At 38.3% G+C, this 17,734-nt stretch overlaps 1 protein-coding gene across 1 annotated transcript; it reads left to right on the top strand.

Moving 5' to 3' along the window:
* Positions 1-334: 334 nt before the first annotated feature.
* On the top strand, positions 335-10,958 carry trmt61a (tRNA methyltransferase 61A). Its single transcript, NM_001200433.1, is given in 4 exon segments — positions 335-361; positions 2,772-3,119; positions 6,777-7,043; positions 10,329-10,958. Coding segments are annotated over 3 exon segments (924 nt in total). The 5' UTR covers positions 335-361; positions 2,772-2,788; the 3' UTR covers positions 10,655-10,958.
* The last annotated feature ends 6,776 nt before the right edge of the window (positions 10,959-17,734 follow it).

Genomic DNA, 17,734 nt, shown 5'->3' with positions numbered 1-17,734 from the left:
TGCCATTTACATTTTTTTTTACTTCAAGCATGATAAACTGCTATATTTGCAAGTATCTGTGTACTTTGGTGGAGGCACACCAGTCATACATTGCAAAAACGCGCAAGTGATCTGTCTATGTATCTGTGTGTGGTTGAATGCTGAATGATTTATGCATAATAATAACAATAAAAGACAACATATCGGTCAATATGCAAGTGAATTACATTAGCTAACAGAGGAAGGTCAAAGAAGTTGTGTCGGCGTTCATTACGTCATCTGTCTGCGACACGTTAGTGGCAAGCCAGTGTTGCTTTACTAACACGTGTGTAGACCGGTTTTACTGACAGACAACATAAACTTTAAACCGTTATCACTAAAGGTAAGTGTCTTGTTAGGATCATTGTTTACGTGTCCTTTACATGAGCGAACCGTAATAGTGTGTAAATTCTGTCTTTACTAATGTAAACATGATATTGCAGTTTGCTAACGTGGCTAGCAAGGATACTGTAGTGAATAGATGATGCTCAAGTCTTGTAGTTAGCTGTGGAAAGCGTATTTGTGCAGGACTCCTGCATGTTTTGCACCTGTCATTATGTAACTGACTCCATCTGGACAAGACATCCCACCGACACATCTATCAGCTCAATTCCTCTCTCTTAGCTAACAGCCGTTGGCGCTATTTTTGTCTAGAAATTTAGTGTTAGTTTAAAGCACCTTAGTTAGCCGAATTTACCAACACTGATCACATATAATGCGTCCCCATTTCCAGCAGGTTTTTAAATAGCACGAACATAGAAAGTGTGATTCGTTAAAAAGACTTGAAAATGTCTGGGGTTTTCATTTATTTATTAATTTTTACAAGAGAAGGACAAAACGCCTACTGTTAAATAAAACCCCAGAAGATGTATAAATTGTGTAGTGTTTGGTTACCTAGCCCTGGACACCCAAAATCATTAACGGCTTAACTAACTGTTAAACTTGGCAGGTTTTATAGTGAATTCAAATAAAGTCAGTTGATTCCTAATAAAGCTTATAGTTACCAAAATTATTTTATGAAGAGTTACTTTATAGCCAAATAACAGACAAATAGCTAACATGAGCTGATGAATGAGTAGCTGCACAGCACTCAATATTTTGAAACCAGTAATGTGTATATATAAGTAACAGTCCACAGCTAAATTGGCTAAAGGATGATCGACGGCATGCTTTCTGTAAAGTCGTCTAGTCAAATTAGATTTTGATATTTATTAAATTAAATAAATTAAATCATATGTAAATTTGAAAAGGTGTGCGTCATACGTGACACCTAGATGAACACTGTACAGTTGGTTTTGTGACTACATAATTCCCTTCAAATGCTTTTGAGCTTTAAATTATGGTATATTTTGTGTATGGGCCCATTCTGTGGTGAAATTCATATCAAATTTACATATGATTTAATAGCTTATTTTAATAAATATAAAAATTTTTTTAAAGGTATGTGTCATACCTGACACCTAGATGAACATTTTACAGTTGGTTATGTGACTGTAAGTCATTCCCTTCAAATGTTATTGAAGTTAGAAATGTGTTTAACAATGTCGTATGTAACTTTAGAGACGGTCACTTAATTTCCGCATATCTGCGAATATCGACTGTCCAACGTCAAACCAACTTTATGCCAGTGGTTCTGGAAAGCATTGCGCATGCACTGTGTGAAACTGGACTAATGGACAACATTGATTCACTGAAAATATTTATTTATATAGCAGTTTTGAGTTCAAAACATTTGCATAAAATATCTATTTTTAAATTAGACAAACAATAAATCAATCCACAATCATAAATAATACTTATAAGACTAAAATATCTTGAAATTAAAAGAAAAATTAAAAGTACAACAGGGTTAGTCCAACAATTAAATAAAATAAATAAAACAATTTCTATTTAGTTTTTAAAAAATCTACAGATTTGAACTGAAACTGAATGTCACAGTCACAAATGCTATGTTTAATGGTGAGTGCTATGAGTAAGATAATCTGATTTTTAATATGGATTTTAAAAACATTCAGACAAATATTTTTTGTCTAGAATGCTGATATAGTTCAGTATGAAACAAATATATTTCACCCCTTCCAGCTTGCATAGCTGATAAAGGACATTTAGGAGAATTGCGCTGGCAAGGAATATCATCAGTTAGTTCCAGTCCACTAATTTGATTGGACAAGTGGTGTTCCAAGAGTGCTGATATTTAGTATATCAGCACTGGTATTTTTCACTGTTCGCATCACTCTGCTTATCTGTGTTCGCTACATAAAAATCCAATTCTAGCAATAGTTCATTACATTGAAATGGTTACTACACTTACTACTGGCTGTCAGTCTGTGCATTGCATGGTAACAGGCAGCGCTCTATCCAGCTGTAGCTTCTCTGGGTGCTATTTCATTGACAGCAAAAATAAACCAAATATTTATCTTTATTGTGTCTGAAATGTCAGTTACTTGATTTTAATTTCTTGTTTATTGAACTGTTGTATAAAAGCAATATTGCACTTGCAGCCATGCTGTTCTACTGAATATCAGTATAGCTGTGATTTCCTGCAGCCGATTCACAGCCATGCTGATATTTACTACAACAGCAAGACTGTGGGTGTGATATTGCTTAAATATATTGTTGTTGTTGTTTTTATTATTATTATTGATCTATTAATTAACTGAAATCTAATTATCTTCTGGTCATCCTGGTTACTGCTATGTCCAGTAACTTAAGTAAACACTGTCTCAGAACTACCTTTTTGTCCAATATTGCAGCTAATCACAACTGTCCCATGAGTTTTGTGGAGTACTCAGAGCTCATTCAGGAAGGAGATGTGGTCATCATCTTTCTTGGGCATGATTCCATGATGCCCATCAAGGTGGAGTCTGGTGCTCAAACACAGACCCGCTATGGAGCCATTCGCCACTCCACTGACTTAATCGGTCGACGGTTTGGTTCTAAAGTAACGTGCAGTAAGGGTGGTTGGGTGTATGTGCTGCATCCCACTCCAGAGCTGTGGACTGTGAATCTGCCTCACCGAACCCAGATCCTTTACACAACAGACATCGCCAACATCACCCTGATGCTGGACCTCAAACCAGGCTCCATTGTCTGTGAATCAGGTGAGATGGCTGAGGCAGAACTGTTTACTAAGTTATTCCATGATTAACTAATTTAGGAATTAGAAAGTATGCAAATCCTTCATTAACCACAACCTTTAGTAACCCATATTTTGTTGGGCTTTTTCTGAAAAATTATACAGTCATCCATGTGGTGAACACATGGTGAATTCCTGCTAAAATGCAGTGTCATTATGTGAACAACTGTCCAATGAGTATGGTGGAGTACTCAGAGCTCATTCAGGAAGGTGATGTGGTCATCATCTTTCTTGGGCATGATTCCATGATGCCCATCAAAGTGGAGTCTAGTGCTCAAACACAGACCCGCTATGGAGCCATTCCACACTCCACTGACTTAATCAGAACATGTTGTGCTCGTGATTAGTCAACTGGTAAAACCGATCCATTAATTAGACCATAATATTATATAAGACTAAGAATTCACTGTTCATCAATATCTCCAAAAGGCATTTCTGTTAACTGGACTAACTAAGCCAATAACCCATTCCTTAACTATTGTATATGGTCAGGCAAAATCTAAAACTCTTCTTTTTGTTCTGCAGTATTAGCTGATGTCCATGCTATTTTCAGTTCTGGCATTATGTCAGGTCTATGAGAATTATAACGTTGGTACATCTGACCTCATTTGTGATGTAAAGGAGCAAGTTAACGTCTTTTGAGCATGCATTGGAAAAATGCAAATCTATAAATAGAAATTAGAAAAACAACTGAAAAGTCCTGCAATATTGAGAGATTAATGGGCAGTCATTTTAAACACAAGGAGTGTACTGCTTGTTCAAATAGTTGCCTAATGTGTGATTTGTTATACTAACTTTACTGAAAGTGACCCTGTGATTGAGCTGAGTAAGTTTGCAGTACTTATCAAGGATTAAACCTTATGCAGGTTTAGGAATGTGTGCTCTTAGGAGAAAGAGGGTCACCTTGTGAATTTAGCTTGTGTGTTTGTGTGCATTGATTGACATAGATGTTTTGCAACAATACAGGTCTGATTTAATTTCTAACCCCATTACTAAAGTGCCCATGAAACAACAACTTACTGTGGCACTGTGTGTTAGTTGGTACCCATTAAATTGGATGTTTAGAGCTTCTACATGTCACATAGCCTATAAGTCTGTACATATCAAAACAATTGCAAGAATATTGGAGGTTTTCTCTTTTTATTTTACAGGGGTGTTTTTAACTAGGTAGAAATATTGATGACTTACTGTAAATTTGTTTCCAATCAAATGGTTATGTCTTTAGAAAGCTTAGGTGCCTCCTAAGCTATAAACATAATTTCTGCCAGTTGTTAACCAATATGGTGGTGATGTTGCATGGCATGTCTTAAACACTTCTAGCACATCCCACCCTTCCCTTCCTCACTTACTATTTAAAAATGAAATTTGTCAACATACAAAATCAACCCACAATCCCTTAGCTTTTTGATGGCCCTGGGATAATTCGAGGAACTGCATCATAGTGACACTTTTGCACACTTTCTTTAGCTCCTTGTGTAATTTATCTGAAAGAGCTTCTATGAAGCAACTGCAGACTGGCGCCTTTACTATCCGAAAACATTTTGTTTTTTAATTGTCTGGAAAATATTATTCCCCCACTGTTTTTGTAGAATGTTTTGCTTCTCTCTGTATCCTCAGGTCTTTATGTTTATGTGGTGTTTTTCTTTCTCCGTGTTTGACTCCTTTCTCTGTTTGTTGGATGTTTTCCTTTCCGTCTGTTTGCTCATTCACTAAGTGGGAGCAACTCGGTCTGAATGGATCTATTTAATGGCCTCAGAGCACATATACACCCTCTCAGTACTCTGGAGCCAGCTCATTTTAGCTGGGTTGTTCTGTGTGGTATTCTCCTGCTGAATGATTTTTGAGCAATGCTTAAGTGGAAGACAGAACAGTCTCTCACACACTTTGTGTTGGTTTTGTGATTGAATATGGTCAGTAGTGACTTCAATATATCTGAGCTGTTTAACAAAACATTCTTCTGTGTTGCTTTGTGGTTTGTTGTCCAGTCCTTTCTTGTGGTACAAACCCTTTTGTTAGACTTATCATAAGAATCTTCATATCTCATTTTCCCTCTTGGTCACGCTGATCTCTTTGCCCTTCTCCTTTCCTGATCCATGATCCTGAGTTCAGCTATCCTCTTCCATCTGAATACCACCCTGTGGACCAAACATTGCCCGCATTGTTGTTGTAAAACAAAAGCTATGGTGATGTAACACTGTGGACAGAAGGAGTTGGCATGTACAGTTCTGTCTTTCCATGTGTTTGCCTGTAAATATATGTATTTACACTTGAAACTTGCATGTATATGCGTGGGTAAGTGTGTACCTTTTATTCTAATCTGATGTATTCTCTTAATTTCCACTATATGTCCAAAATTTTGTGGAAGCCTGGACAATCACACTCATGCTTTTTGAACATCCCATTCCAGAGTCCCCCCTTTGCTATCATAATAATCTTGACTCTTCTGGGAAGGTTTTCCATTAAACCTAGGTGTGTTTCTGTGGGGATTTGTGCTCATTCCGACTTGAGTGTTGGTGAGGTCAGGCACTGATGTTGGGTGAGGAGGCCTGGTCATCATTCCAGTTCATCCCAAAGTGTTCAGTTGGGTTGAGGTCAGGTCTCTGTGCAATCCACTCGAGTTCGTCCACTCCAAACTTGGCAAACTATGTATTCATGGAGTACAGGAGCATTGTCATGCTGGGTTTTGGGCCCTTTTGTTCTAATGAAGAGGAATTGCAATGCTACAGCATACAAAGACATTCTAAACAATTGTGTGCTTCCAACATTGTATCAGCAATTGGGGAAGGTCCATATGATCAGGTGCCCTCATACTTTTAACCATATAGTGAAAGTATTAACTGGCTCCATGGTGTATTGACCTGATCAGTAACACTGAGCTACAATCAGATGAATATTTCACTACTGAACTTCTATTAACTGTGTAGATAACCCCAGTATAAAAGGTATGTAAATTTAGTCATGAGTTTGTTTGGCTATGTTAAGACATTTTGGTAAGATTGCCTGCATTCTGAATGGCAAAAAAGCACACATGAAATATGACTGATCTAATCTCATTTAGGAGTTAGCACAGTGGGAGGAAACTTTGCCCCCTTATAGCTTCAGGGTCTCCTGGTTTGATCCCGAGGTCAGATGACTGTCCGTGTGGAGCATATTTTCCCATGTCTGTCTGTGTTCTCCGGTTTCCTCCCACCTTTCAAACCCACGTTGTTAGGTGAATTGGCCACATTTGTATGTGAATTAAGACTTCATATATTGTTTTTGTTTTTTTTTGACATTTGGTGCATGTTCTTTGGCACAAGCACAGCAATACGAACAAAATCCTGTATAAAGCCAGGTAATGGTAGAACCTTGTCTAAGTATAGAGCCCTAATTAAGAGCAGAACTACACATGTCGTACACCACCCTCTTCAGTCACTGCCTGTGCTTAACGTAATCTTTAGCAGAATCTCTTGTCTTAAAAGTACCAGCTTACTGGTTTACTTTCATCTGCCTGACACTAGCTAGTGTACACACACCTGCATCATTACTATAACCTACTGTAAAATCAAATGTAATAAAGGAATTGCTCTGTTATAGCCTGCAATAAATTTTTTAATTTTTCTCATGTGATTGTGTGAGACAGGCACTGGCAGCGGCTCACTGTCCCACGCCATTCTCCGCACCATTGCGCCCAATGGCCACCTGCACACAGTCGAGTTTCATGCCCAGCGGGCAGAAAAGGCTACAGAAGAGTTCAGAGATCACAAGGTGGGACATCTAGTGACTGTCCGAAACCAGGATGTGTGTAAAGAAGGCTTTGGTGTTTTGGGTGTAGCCGATGCGGTATTTCTGGACATCCCATCACCATGGGAGGCCATCATACATGCCAAGAAAGCATTCAAACGCAGAGGTGAGTATGTGTGTCTGCATGCACTTGTTTTTAAAGAGCATGCAGAAAAATGTTAAGATTCTGCCTCTACCCAGGATTACAGAATAAGTAAATCTAAAAATGGTGTCCATTCCTTATAAAATAGGGCAGTTATATAGCATAACAACCAGTTGTCTGATTGTCTGGTGCTCCTGAACATCTGTCCCATCTCTGACATGCTACATGCATGTGTTAAGGGTTTTATGTGTTCTGGTGTCTAAATGCCTTGCTATTATTGTCCTCTCACTGAGGAAGTATTGACTTTCTTAAACAGTCATTTCTCTGTGAATCATTTACTCATAAGATGGAGGGGAAATGTATTCATGTTGGAATAACACTAGTCATCCCTGTGTCTGGATGAAATCAACATATTAATATATATATATATATATGTGTGTGTGTGTGTGTGTGTGTGTGTGTGTGTGTGTGTATATATATATATATATATATATATATATATATATATATATATATATATATATATATATATATATATATATATATATATAATGTGTGTGTGAGAGAGAGTGAGGGAGAGAATACTAAATCTGGTCAGACAAGGCCAAGTGTACTACAGACTATGTTTTATGTTGTATCTGATAAAGCTTCTGTTTATTTTTATGTTCTTAATTTGTATGATTTTTTTCTAAGTTTATGTAAACAGTATTGTTATGGCAACACAACAGAATACACAGGAACCCATCTGAGGCAACATCACGTCTCTCACATCTATCAATGCGCTACTGCCAATGCATTTAACTTGGTTTATTGCAGGTCAATGATTTTGAAACTAGCCTACCCCCCTCATTTATTTAATAAATGGCAATGATTAATATGGGTGTATAGGTAAATTTTTTTCTAATCCCTTTTGTTTGTTGATGGCTGTGGCCAAACATACTCTGTGCATAGGTGCTCAAGCATGCATCCCTGTTCCTGCAGCTGAGTAGCTTCATCTCTAGCAAACAGGCCTGGACTAGTCAGCTGCTCAGCTCATCAGAGCTACACTGTGTGGTATTAATCATGGCTTCGTTGCACTTTTGAATTGAGTAATAGGGGTGTTTATTTCTTTTAAAAATTGCATTTAACTGTAATGTTTCATTTTTATTTATTTACCAAGCAGAATGGTTTATTTGTGCATGTGCCTCACTTTTAGGACACATACTAAAATATGCCATAAATGGAATGCATTTATCCTAACCCTAACCCTAACCCTATTTCTTACATCAAGCAACACAAGGGTCATTTATCCAAAAAGTTCAGGATACTTGTTTTAGGCGCTTAAGAACCTAGGTTCCACTTTTAAACATTTTAAATGTGGATTTTGAATACAGAGATGTTGTGAAAATAATAATAGTTTTCAACAGTGAAATTTTACCTCTCTTCTGTCATAAATGACTTTTTTTTAAAGTGATTTAAATTTGTAAGTTTGTTGTGTTTATATTCATGTAGTTATGTACATGTAATGTGCTCTCTCTCTCGCCCTCCCTCCCTCTCGCGCTTCTACACTCTCACACTTGCACACACGTACAGACACACAGTGACAAACTTTTGACCATAAAGGGATAGGTTGTGAGACTGCAGAGAGGTTAGGTTGAGGGAATGGGATTCCTTGAGAGAACTGCAGTATAAATGTAGGGTTTCTCGCTTGTTGGTCCTGTTCAAAGTTCTTTAAAAAATCACTCTGTCATGAAGGCTTCTTACTTAGGAACTTAAACAGTGTGCATTGTGCATGTATCGTGCAGAGTGGCTGACTGAGCTTTGTGTAGCCTCTGATCACGTTTACAAAAAAGATGCATGTAAGGATGTGACGGATGTCAGACCCCTGCTGTTGTGAATCTTCTAACTCCTACAGTGGTTTTCTCTCTTTTTCTTTCTCTTTTTGTGTAATTCCTGTCATTGTTTGGCTGATGGCCTACTCATGTTTAGTGCTTGGAGAGCATGGAGGACTCCCACGCTGCCATGACTTTCCTCTCTCCGAGGCCGCTGTTGCCAGGAAACGATGAGTCTGTGTTTATGACTTGGCTTGCATGGAATTGGTTTATTTGGCTGTGGAACATTTCAGGCATACTTTGACTCTCTTGTTCTCTATCTCTCTGTCTCTTCAGTTTCTTTTGACTGTGTCCATAATGTCTGTCAGCGGACTAAAGCACTCCCCACTACACAATCAATTGAGTAATATGTAGACCACATTTCTGTGCCTCACTGCAATGATGAAATACCTTTTTTTCTTAATGTATGTGTCAGTGTTTTTAGATGCACTTGATGGACCTAAATTGATCACAAAGAGACAATCTATAACCTTATTATAGTCTTAATATGTTCCCAGATATAAAGAGTCCCAGTTCCAGTAAAGGTGAGGAGAGTGAACAGAACATGTTGGGGTGAACCCATGAGAAACAGAGTCAGAATAGAAAGGAAGGGAAATTACCATTCAATTCACCCTGTACTATACTGAAAACACTGTACTGTAAAGAGCAGCAAACAGTAGTACAACCCCAATTCCGAAAAAGTTGGGACAGAGTATGGAAAATGCTAATAAAAAGTGATTTGTAAATGTTCTTTGACTTGACAGAAAAATGTATAAAGACAAGGTATTTGAGGTTTTACCTAATGAACTGCATAGCTTTTTGAAGATAAAAGTTTATTTTGAAATTGATGCAAATTTCAAAAAGTTGGGACAGGGGTAATTTAGGACTAATAGCAATGTGATATGTGGCGAAGTTGAAATAAGAGCTATAACAAAGTTTGTACTAAAAAAAGTGTTTTGCACAGTACTGTGTGTATGTGTGTGTATAGACACACACACCACCAGTCAAAAGTTTGGAGACACTCGACTGAAATGATCTCATGATCTTAAAAACCTTTTGATCTGAAAGTGTATGATTCAATGTTTGAAATCTGTGTTGTAGACAAAAATATAATTCTGCCAACATATTGATTTCTTTCATTAGAAAACTAACATTTTATTTACAAAAAAACATTTTTTAAATGGATGACTTTTGAGCAAAATATTCCCAGAAGCAGCCAATACTGTAAGTGTCCAGCATAGGTAGGAAATCCTTTAATACTGTTTAAAAAGCATCTCAGGGTTGATTCCTCAAGAAATCAGTTGAGAAAATGCCAAGAATACATTTCTGGAAATTCCAGAATTTGAAGTATTTGAAGATTTAAAAAAAAAAAATGTGTTCAGATCGGATGTGCTAACAGTCAGGTTTCTTTGAGATTATAATACATAAGTAACTCTGTTCGTGTCTTCTTTTTGTGCAGGGGGTCGTTTGTGCTCGTTCTCTCCATGTATCGAGCAGGTCCAGAGGACATGTGAAGCTCTGCTGGATCATGGTTTTGAGGAGATCTGCACTCTGGAGGTTCTGCAGAGGGTACACGACGTCCGCTCTGTCACTCTGCCCTTACCAGACTTCGGCCCGGAGGGTGGAACAGACAAAACCAAGATAGCCTCTGACCCTCTTCCAGAGGAAGTTCCACCTTCAACAAACCCCAGCTACTCTTCAGTGACCTGCAGGACTGCCACACCGCCTAGAGAGATGGCTGGACACACCGGTTACCTCACTTTCGCTACCAAACCACGGGGCTAGAACATTACAGGAATGCCGCAAGATGGATGGAGTGACTGCTTGAAGCATGGGTGTAGACTTCAGCTCTGTGTTAATTTTTTTTTTTACAGTCTCTCATGGTATATAATAACATACCTTTATATTAAGATACAGAGATGGAGTTAATCATATATATTTTGCAAATATGATTTGAAACCACTTTTTTTATTACTGTTTATTGTTCTTTGTGTAAGAACAAGCTTTAATTTCTTTCAAAGTACAACAATACACTTTAATTTAATGTTAGTTTTTTTGTTACAATAAATTTCAAATGAGAGGAAATCTATTCTTCTAATCTTGAGTTTGTTTTTCTTCACTGTGCATGTCACCACATACTGCTGAGGCTTTTGCCATGTATACTTGCCATGTCCTGTTTATCTGTCTTTAGAAAATGCAAGATCCTTGATTTGTTTAAAGCAATTGCAAATTATGTGGAATGGAGAAATTTCAGTATAATCAGTGATGAATCTGTTTATTGATGATATTTCAGTCTCTGTTTATAGTTTTATAGTACAGAAGTACTGTAGATGTTATATCTTATCTAAAACTGGATGCTGTTTTCCCTTACTTTGGTTATGGTAAATGGTCTGCACTTATATAGTGCTTTTTTAACCTTAGTGATTCTACAACATGCTTTACACTGGTTTTCACACACACTCACACACCAATGGTAGCAGAGCTGCCACGCAAGGCGCTAACTTGCCATCAGGAGCAACTTGGTTCAGTGTCTTGCCCAAGGACACTTCAGCATGTGGAGTCATGTGGGCCAGGAATCAAACTGCCAACCTTACGATTAGTGGACAACCCGCTCTACTTCCTGAGCCACAGCCACCCACTTGCCCCCAGTCCAGTCTCCTTTGTGATTTGGAGTATTCATAAATCATCAGTGAGTTCTGGACACCATAAAAGGTACTGCTCCTTCTGTGCTCTCATAGTGAACACAGATGTGTTCACAGATATCAAATGCTTATGCATACATTATGAAATCATACATGATTTCAGTTATATCACCATCCCTTTTCTACATGTTGTTTCTGTTTTTCCCTCTGCACAGTTTCAAATGTATAACAGTTGTGTCTTGCAGTGTTTATTTTCTAGTCAGATGCATGCTCTGTTGTCTGAAGGGTGCTAACTCTATTTGTACCATATATGTGAAGATGGTAATAAATTATGCACTGCTTTCATAGTTTACAAATGGAAAAAGTGCCGTTGACCATATATAGCATGTGTGACAGGGCCTGTAAATAAGGCTATGGTAGGTGGCTGATGTAACAGTGGGATTGGTGTGTGTTATTTTAAGCCTGCTGTTCTCTGGATAAAGAAGGCAAGGGAAAGAGAAGGATGAGAATAGAGCTGAGAGGTGGCCCACCCGTCTGTCTGCTCTCCACTCAGCACTGATGGACTAAGCTGCACTATACAGCTCTAGAATAGGAGCTTTACTCCCTGCAAATCCATACACCTTAAGTAGCTTCTGTTCAGATCCACAACTCCTTGATACATGCTCATGCGCTCTCTCTCTCTCTCTTTCTCTCTCTCTCTCTCTCGCTCTCTCTCTCACACACACACACGCATTTTCTAATTTTATAGGTCACACACAACCATACACAGTACAACATGCGGTGAAATGCTTTTTCAACTGTCCATGTCATAAAATAACGTTAAATAAGCATAATTTATTTGTATACAAGCAGAAAAGGGGAACAATCTAATATAAGGGATATAAAAGATTGGTGGCAGCAACAGTAAGACTATATTTGGAATAAAGTGCAAATATGTGCAGTTGTTTGTCCAATATAATGCAGGTAGTGAAATTGGTAACATATACTGTAAACATGTAGTAATCTGGGTATAACAGGTATGTAGGGGGTGTGGGTGTTGTTCCTATACACAAGTCCCTACACACATACACACAGTAAAGAAAATGCCAGGCTGTGGAACTCACTTTATGCCATGTGACATAGTGAACAGGTATTAAAGGTTTTGTTACCCCGAAATATTGATTTATCATCGTATAATGACTGTTAAATTGACGTGTACTTTTACAATTAGGAGGAAAATTGGTTTTAGAAGAATATTTATGGATGCTGAAAACAAGTGACTGCTCCACTAATGTAATAATCAATTCACCGTTAATGTAGCTACTTTGATGGGTGCTCAAAAATATTCTACTTTTAACATCAATATCAAGAAAGATGTTTACCAACAACTGTTAAGTGCTTACCTATAGCCATTATCTAATGCTGTCTCTTTGATGCATACACACTCTGCTCTTTACTCTCTGAATTAACCCTCTTAATCCTGAAGAGGAAGCAAAAGGCATAAAATATTAGTGTTAAGCTTAGATAATCAGTGCAGGCTTGTGGTGTTAGTCATTTGGATTTGTCAATCTCTTAAGATTGCTTAGGATTGTAAGATCTTGAAACTGCCACAGTTGAACCCTTGAGTGAATTCTCAGTTGTATGCTTGAATTACAGTCTCTTCAAGTGGTAAGTCACTTTGGATAAAAGTGTCTGCCAAGCAAATACATATAAAATATATCTAACCCCTCCTGACCTGAATACACCATTAAATGTTTCCTAATGGCCTTACAGTGGTTTGAGATCTGTCACGGATCTATTAATGGTTTGTTTAATAGTACTACTAGTTTTATATAGACTAACATATATTGCTGTAGTATGCATTTAGCTTCCATTTGTTCTTGGACTCTAGGCTCAGAGATTAAAATGTAGCTGAGATGTCCAGTGTTGTGAGCATGAATCATGTGAAGGTTGTCTGTGGTCTATTTTAGTGATTACAGTTCAGTTAGAATTTCCCATTGATGGGAGTAAACAGAGGAAAAGTTTAGAGTTAGCATGTGTTACTCAAGAACCCAAGCTCAAGAAGTTTAGTCAGTGGACACGCAGATATTATTAGGGAGAGGACAAGAGTTTGGTGACATGTTTTGCAGTACGTTATTTGAATCTTGTTGAATATTTCGTTCAGTTCATACTTTGTTTTTGGTGCATAATACCATGCATATTATGATTGTAGTTTTCACTTCTTCATGCTAGTAAAGTGACAGGATACACCGCAGGATGCGCCTTTGCTGTGTGGAAATGTTTCATAGCACTGGAGGTGGAGAATGTTCACCAGAAAAAAAATCACGGGATTCCCCTTCCAGACACAATCACATGACGCTAAGACATTGCTGCTCTGTAGTCTGAGACCAGGCTGGAAAATTCTGTCAACACTTTTACACACACTTTGTTTCAGGGAGATGGATTATACATATGTATAACTTCCAATTTTAATAACTGGCTGGTTTATGAAGATGTTTGTTTAACTAGGACAAAAGGACAACATATATAAAGTTCGACATGTGGAGATGTTTCTTCATGACACAATCTTGTGTGCATTCACAATGATATTCTCTTGTGTCCGACACCTCTTTACAAAAGCATTTCATTCATTCTGACACACTCCCTTGTTTCAACTCTGCTCTAATTTCTTCTAGCCCATTGCAACATCCCTGTGAGAATCTCTGGTTTTGCACTTTTCAGAACATAAATCAGAATATAAATCTGGCCATTGGGCAATGGCCTGCATTGATTTTTTTTTTTTTTTTTTTACTTGAAATCAAACACAACCTCAGCTAATTAGCTACAGTCCCCTCCAAACATAGTGGAATGGCAAGGCCAATTCTTTTGTTTTTGCTATACACTGAATAACTTTGGTTTTGGCATCAAAATACGAATTTGAGACATTAGATCAGAATTTCAGCTTTAATTTGCTAATAATTATATCTAGATATGTTAAACAACTTAGAACATGGTACCTTTTGTTTGAAGCCACCTATTTTTCAAGTGATCTAAAATACTGGATCGTGTGACTGACAGGAGTTTCTTTTTGCCCAGGAGTGCCTTATTAGATTAATTGTTTAAACGATAAATAACTCTTGGTTTGAGTCCTGGGTTTCCCCTCTGAAGACTGTGTTTATTGTTAAAAAGGATCACTCAACTTGAAGACCAGAGAGCTGTCTTTGAAAGAAAAGCCATTTTGAAGCTGAGAAAAGAGGGGAAATCAATCAGAGCCACTGCATAAGCATTAGGCGTAGCCATTACAACATTTTGGAATGTCATGAAAAAGAAAGAAACCACTGATGTACTAACAACCAGACACTGAACAGGTCAGCCAAGAAAAAGAACAATAGCTGATGACAGAAGCATTGTGAGAGCTGTGAAGAAAAACCCAAAAACAACAGACAGTGATATCACCAACAACCTCCACAGGGCAGGTGTGAAGGTATCACAATCCAGCATTCAAAGAAGACTTTGAGAGCAGAAATATAGAGGTCATACCACAAGATGTAAACCATTCATCCGCAGTAAGAATTGGAAAGCCAGTTTGGAATTCGCAAAGAAATACAGAAATGATCCACAAACGTTCTGGAACCAAGATTAACCTATACTAAAGTGATGGAAAGGTCAAAGTGTGGCAAAAGAAAGGATCTGCTCATGATCCAAAACAAACAAGCCAAGCATGGTGGAGGTATTGTCATGGCTTGGGCTTGCATGGGTGCTTCTGGATGCTATTTAGTGTACAACAGATCAGAACTGCTCAGATATGCAGGTTCCAATGACCGTACTCTCCATGTAGATCTTTTTATCTGCCAAGGGAGTTCACGTCAGTCGGCTTTATTGCTTTTTATGTTCCACTGCAAGTTAACACTAGGACAGCATTAGAGGGGCTACAGGACACATCAGTTGTCATCTGTCAGCACATCCGGACAGTTTTGTCATAGCAGCAGTGGATTTTAAGCATGCTAATTTACACTCAGTCATGCCTAAATATTTAAAAAATGTAAACATCCCCACACAAGAGAAGAATACACTTTATCATGTGTACACCAGTATCTTAAATCTTTACAAAGCTGCCCCGTTGCCGCACCTTCAACTTTCTGAACATGTATCCTTGCTTCTCATACCTGCATACGTACCAGTGGTTTGCAGGCAGAAACCAACATTAAAAACAATTCAAGCATAGACAGAGGAAGCCACCTCAGGACTGCAAAACTGCTTTGACACCACTGACTGGAATATATTCTTAGAGGATGCAGAGCTATATATCAGCAGTCCTCTCCTATATAAACTTCTTTTTTGCAAGTGTGACAACAACAAACACAGTTAAAATGTATCCCAACCAGATAACATGGCTAAATAATGAGGTACGTGGGCTTCTCAAGGAACGGGACTCTGCATTTAAATCTGGAGACTCGCAGGCCTACAAGGAAGCACGAGGCAGATTGAGGAGGGGCATCAGAAAAACTAAGCGCTGGTACAGGTAGCGCATAGAAGAGTACTTTAACAGCAACAACTCCCGGTGTACGTGGAAGGGAATAAAAACAATTACCGGCTATAAGGACAGCCATCCAGTTTTAAATTACAAGGGAAGCACATTCTCAGACACACTAAACCAGTTTTTTGCCCGCTTCAACTACCAGAATAGTAAGAACATCCGTTTTGTACGTCCAGAGATAGTAACATCCATAAAGTTACATCAACATCAGGTCAGATCCACCCTGCATGCAGTTGTCACTCGTAAAGCGACTGGACCAGATGGGATCTCTGGACAGGTGCTGAAGGCCTGTGCAGACCAGCTAGCAGAGGTATTCACTGACATTTTTAACCTCTCACTAGAGCAAGCTGTGTTTCCTGACTGTCTTAAGTCAGCCATAATTGTCCTTATTGACCTTAACATCACAAAAACTAAAGAGATGGTAATAGACTTTAGAAGATCCAGACGCACTGAGCATCTTGCTCTCAGTCTATTAGGAGAGGAGGTGGAGAGAGTGGAGAGTTTCAAGTTCCTGGGAGTTTACATCTCAGCAGACCTTACATGGTCAGTTAACATCTTTCACCAGGCGAAGAGCGTCCAGCAAAGATTGTTTTTCCTTAGGAAGTTAAAGCAGTCCCACCTCCCACAGCAGCCTCTGATTAGTTTCTACCAAGTGATTTTCTAATAAATCAAGGGGTGGAAAAGTGGAAGGTTTTAGACTGGCCAAGTCAGTCACCAGACATTAAACCAATTGTGCATGCATTTCACCTACTGAAAAGGAGACTGAAGGGAGAAAGCCCCTGAAACAAACAACAAATAAAAGAACCTGTGGTACAAGTCTGGAAAAGCATCACAAAGAAGAATGCAACAGTTTTGGAGAAGTCAGTGGGTTGATGGCTTGATGCAGTTATTGCAAGCAAGGGACATGCCACCAAATATTAAGTGTCATTTACTTTAAGACTATCTGTTCCAATACTTTTGCCCACCTAAAAATTGGGTGGTCTGCCACCAAAGGTGCCATGTTCTATGTTGATATATATACACTAGATGTAAATATCAGAAAATGAAATCTGTAATTTTTTATCTATCATCTCATATTCAACTCAAACCCAAAAGTTTTCTGAATATACCAGGAACAAAAGAACTGCCCTTGTTGTTCCAATACATTTGGAGGAGACTGTATGTAACATTTGTAACTGCTAGCATTTATTTCTTGTTTATTTCTTGTATAGCTTCCTGTGTTCAAGGAAGAAAAATAGTCAAGCACAGTCATTTCCTACATCCTGGCCACTGCTCTAATACTAGTGGCCAAATGGTCTAATTAATAATTGGCTTTGAAATATAGAAAATATAATCGATCATTTTATCATTCATTCATTGCAGCACGGAAAACTGTTAACTGCTGTCACTGGGATATTCAGTAACTGCTTAGTAATACCATCAATGCTGAGGTCCAGATTCTACACAATATCACCCCGTACATTTCCTTATTACATTGGCTGCTTAAATGTCACAGTTTTATTGGAACTGTAACATAACTATAAAGGTGTAGTAATGAAAGCCGTGCATTGAGGACAATATGGTCTCAGGCCATGTTTTAAAGTCTGTATGTACACACCAAGTGTTTACTTTGTGCTGTTGAGTCGCTGCTGGTTAAGTGCAATTTGGCAGGTGGAAGCCACAAGACCGACTGGGCTCAAAAACAACCTCAGCTCTGGAGTAGGTATGTACTATTGAGAGTGATCGCTA

This window comes from Ictalurus punctatus, chromosome 3 (genome assembly GCF_001660625.3).
Source record: "Ictalurus punctatus breed USDA103 chromosome 3, Coco_2.0, whole genome shotgun sequence".
NCBI classification, from domain to species: domain Eukaryota; kingdom Metazoa; phylum Chordata; class Actinopteri; order Siluriformes; family Ictaluridae; genus Ictalurus; species Ictalurus punctatus.
This window is presented reverse-complemented; position numbering and strand designations above follow the sequence as displayed.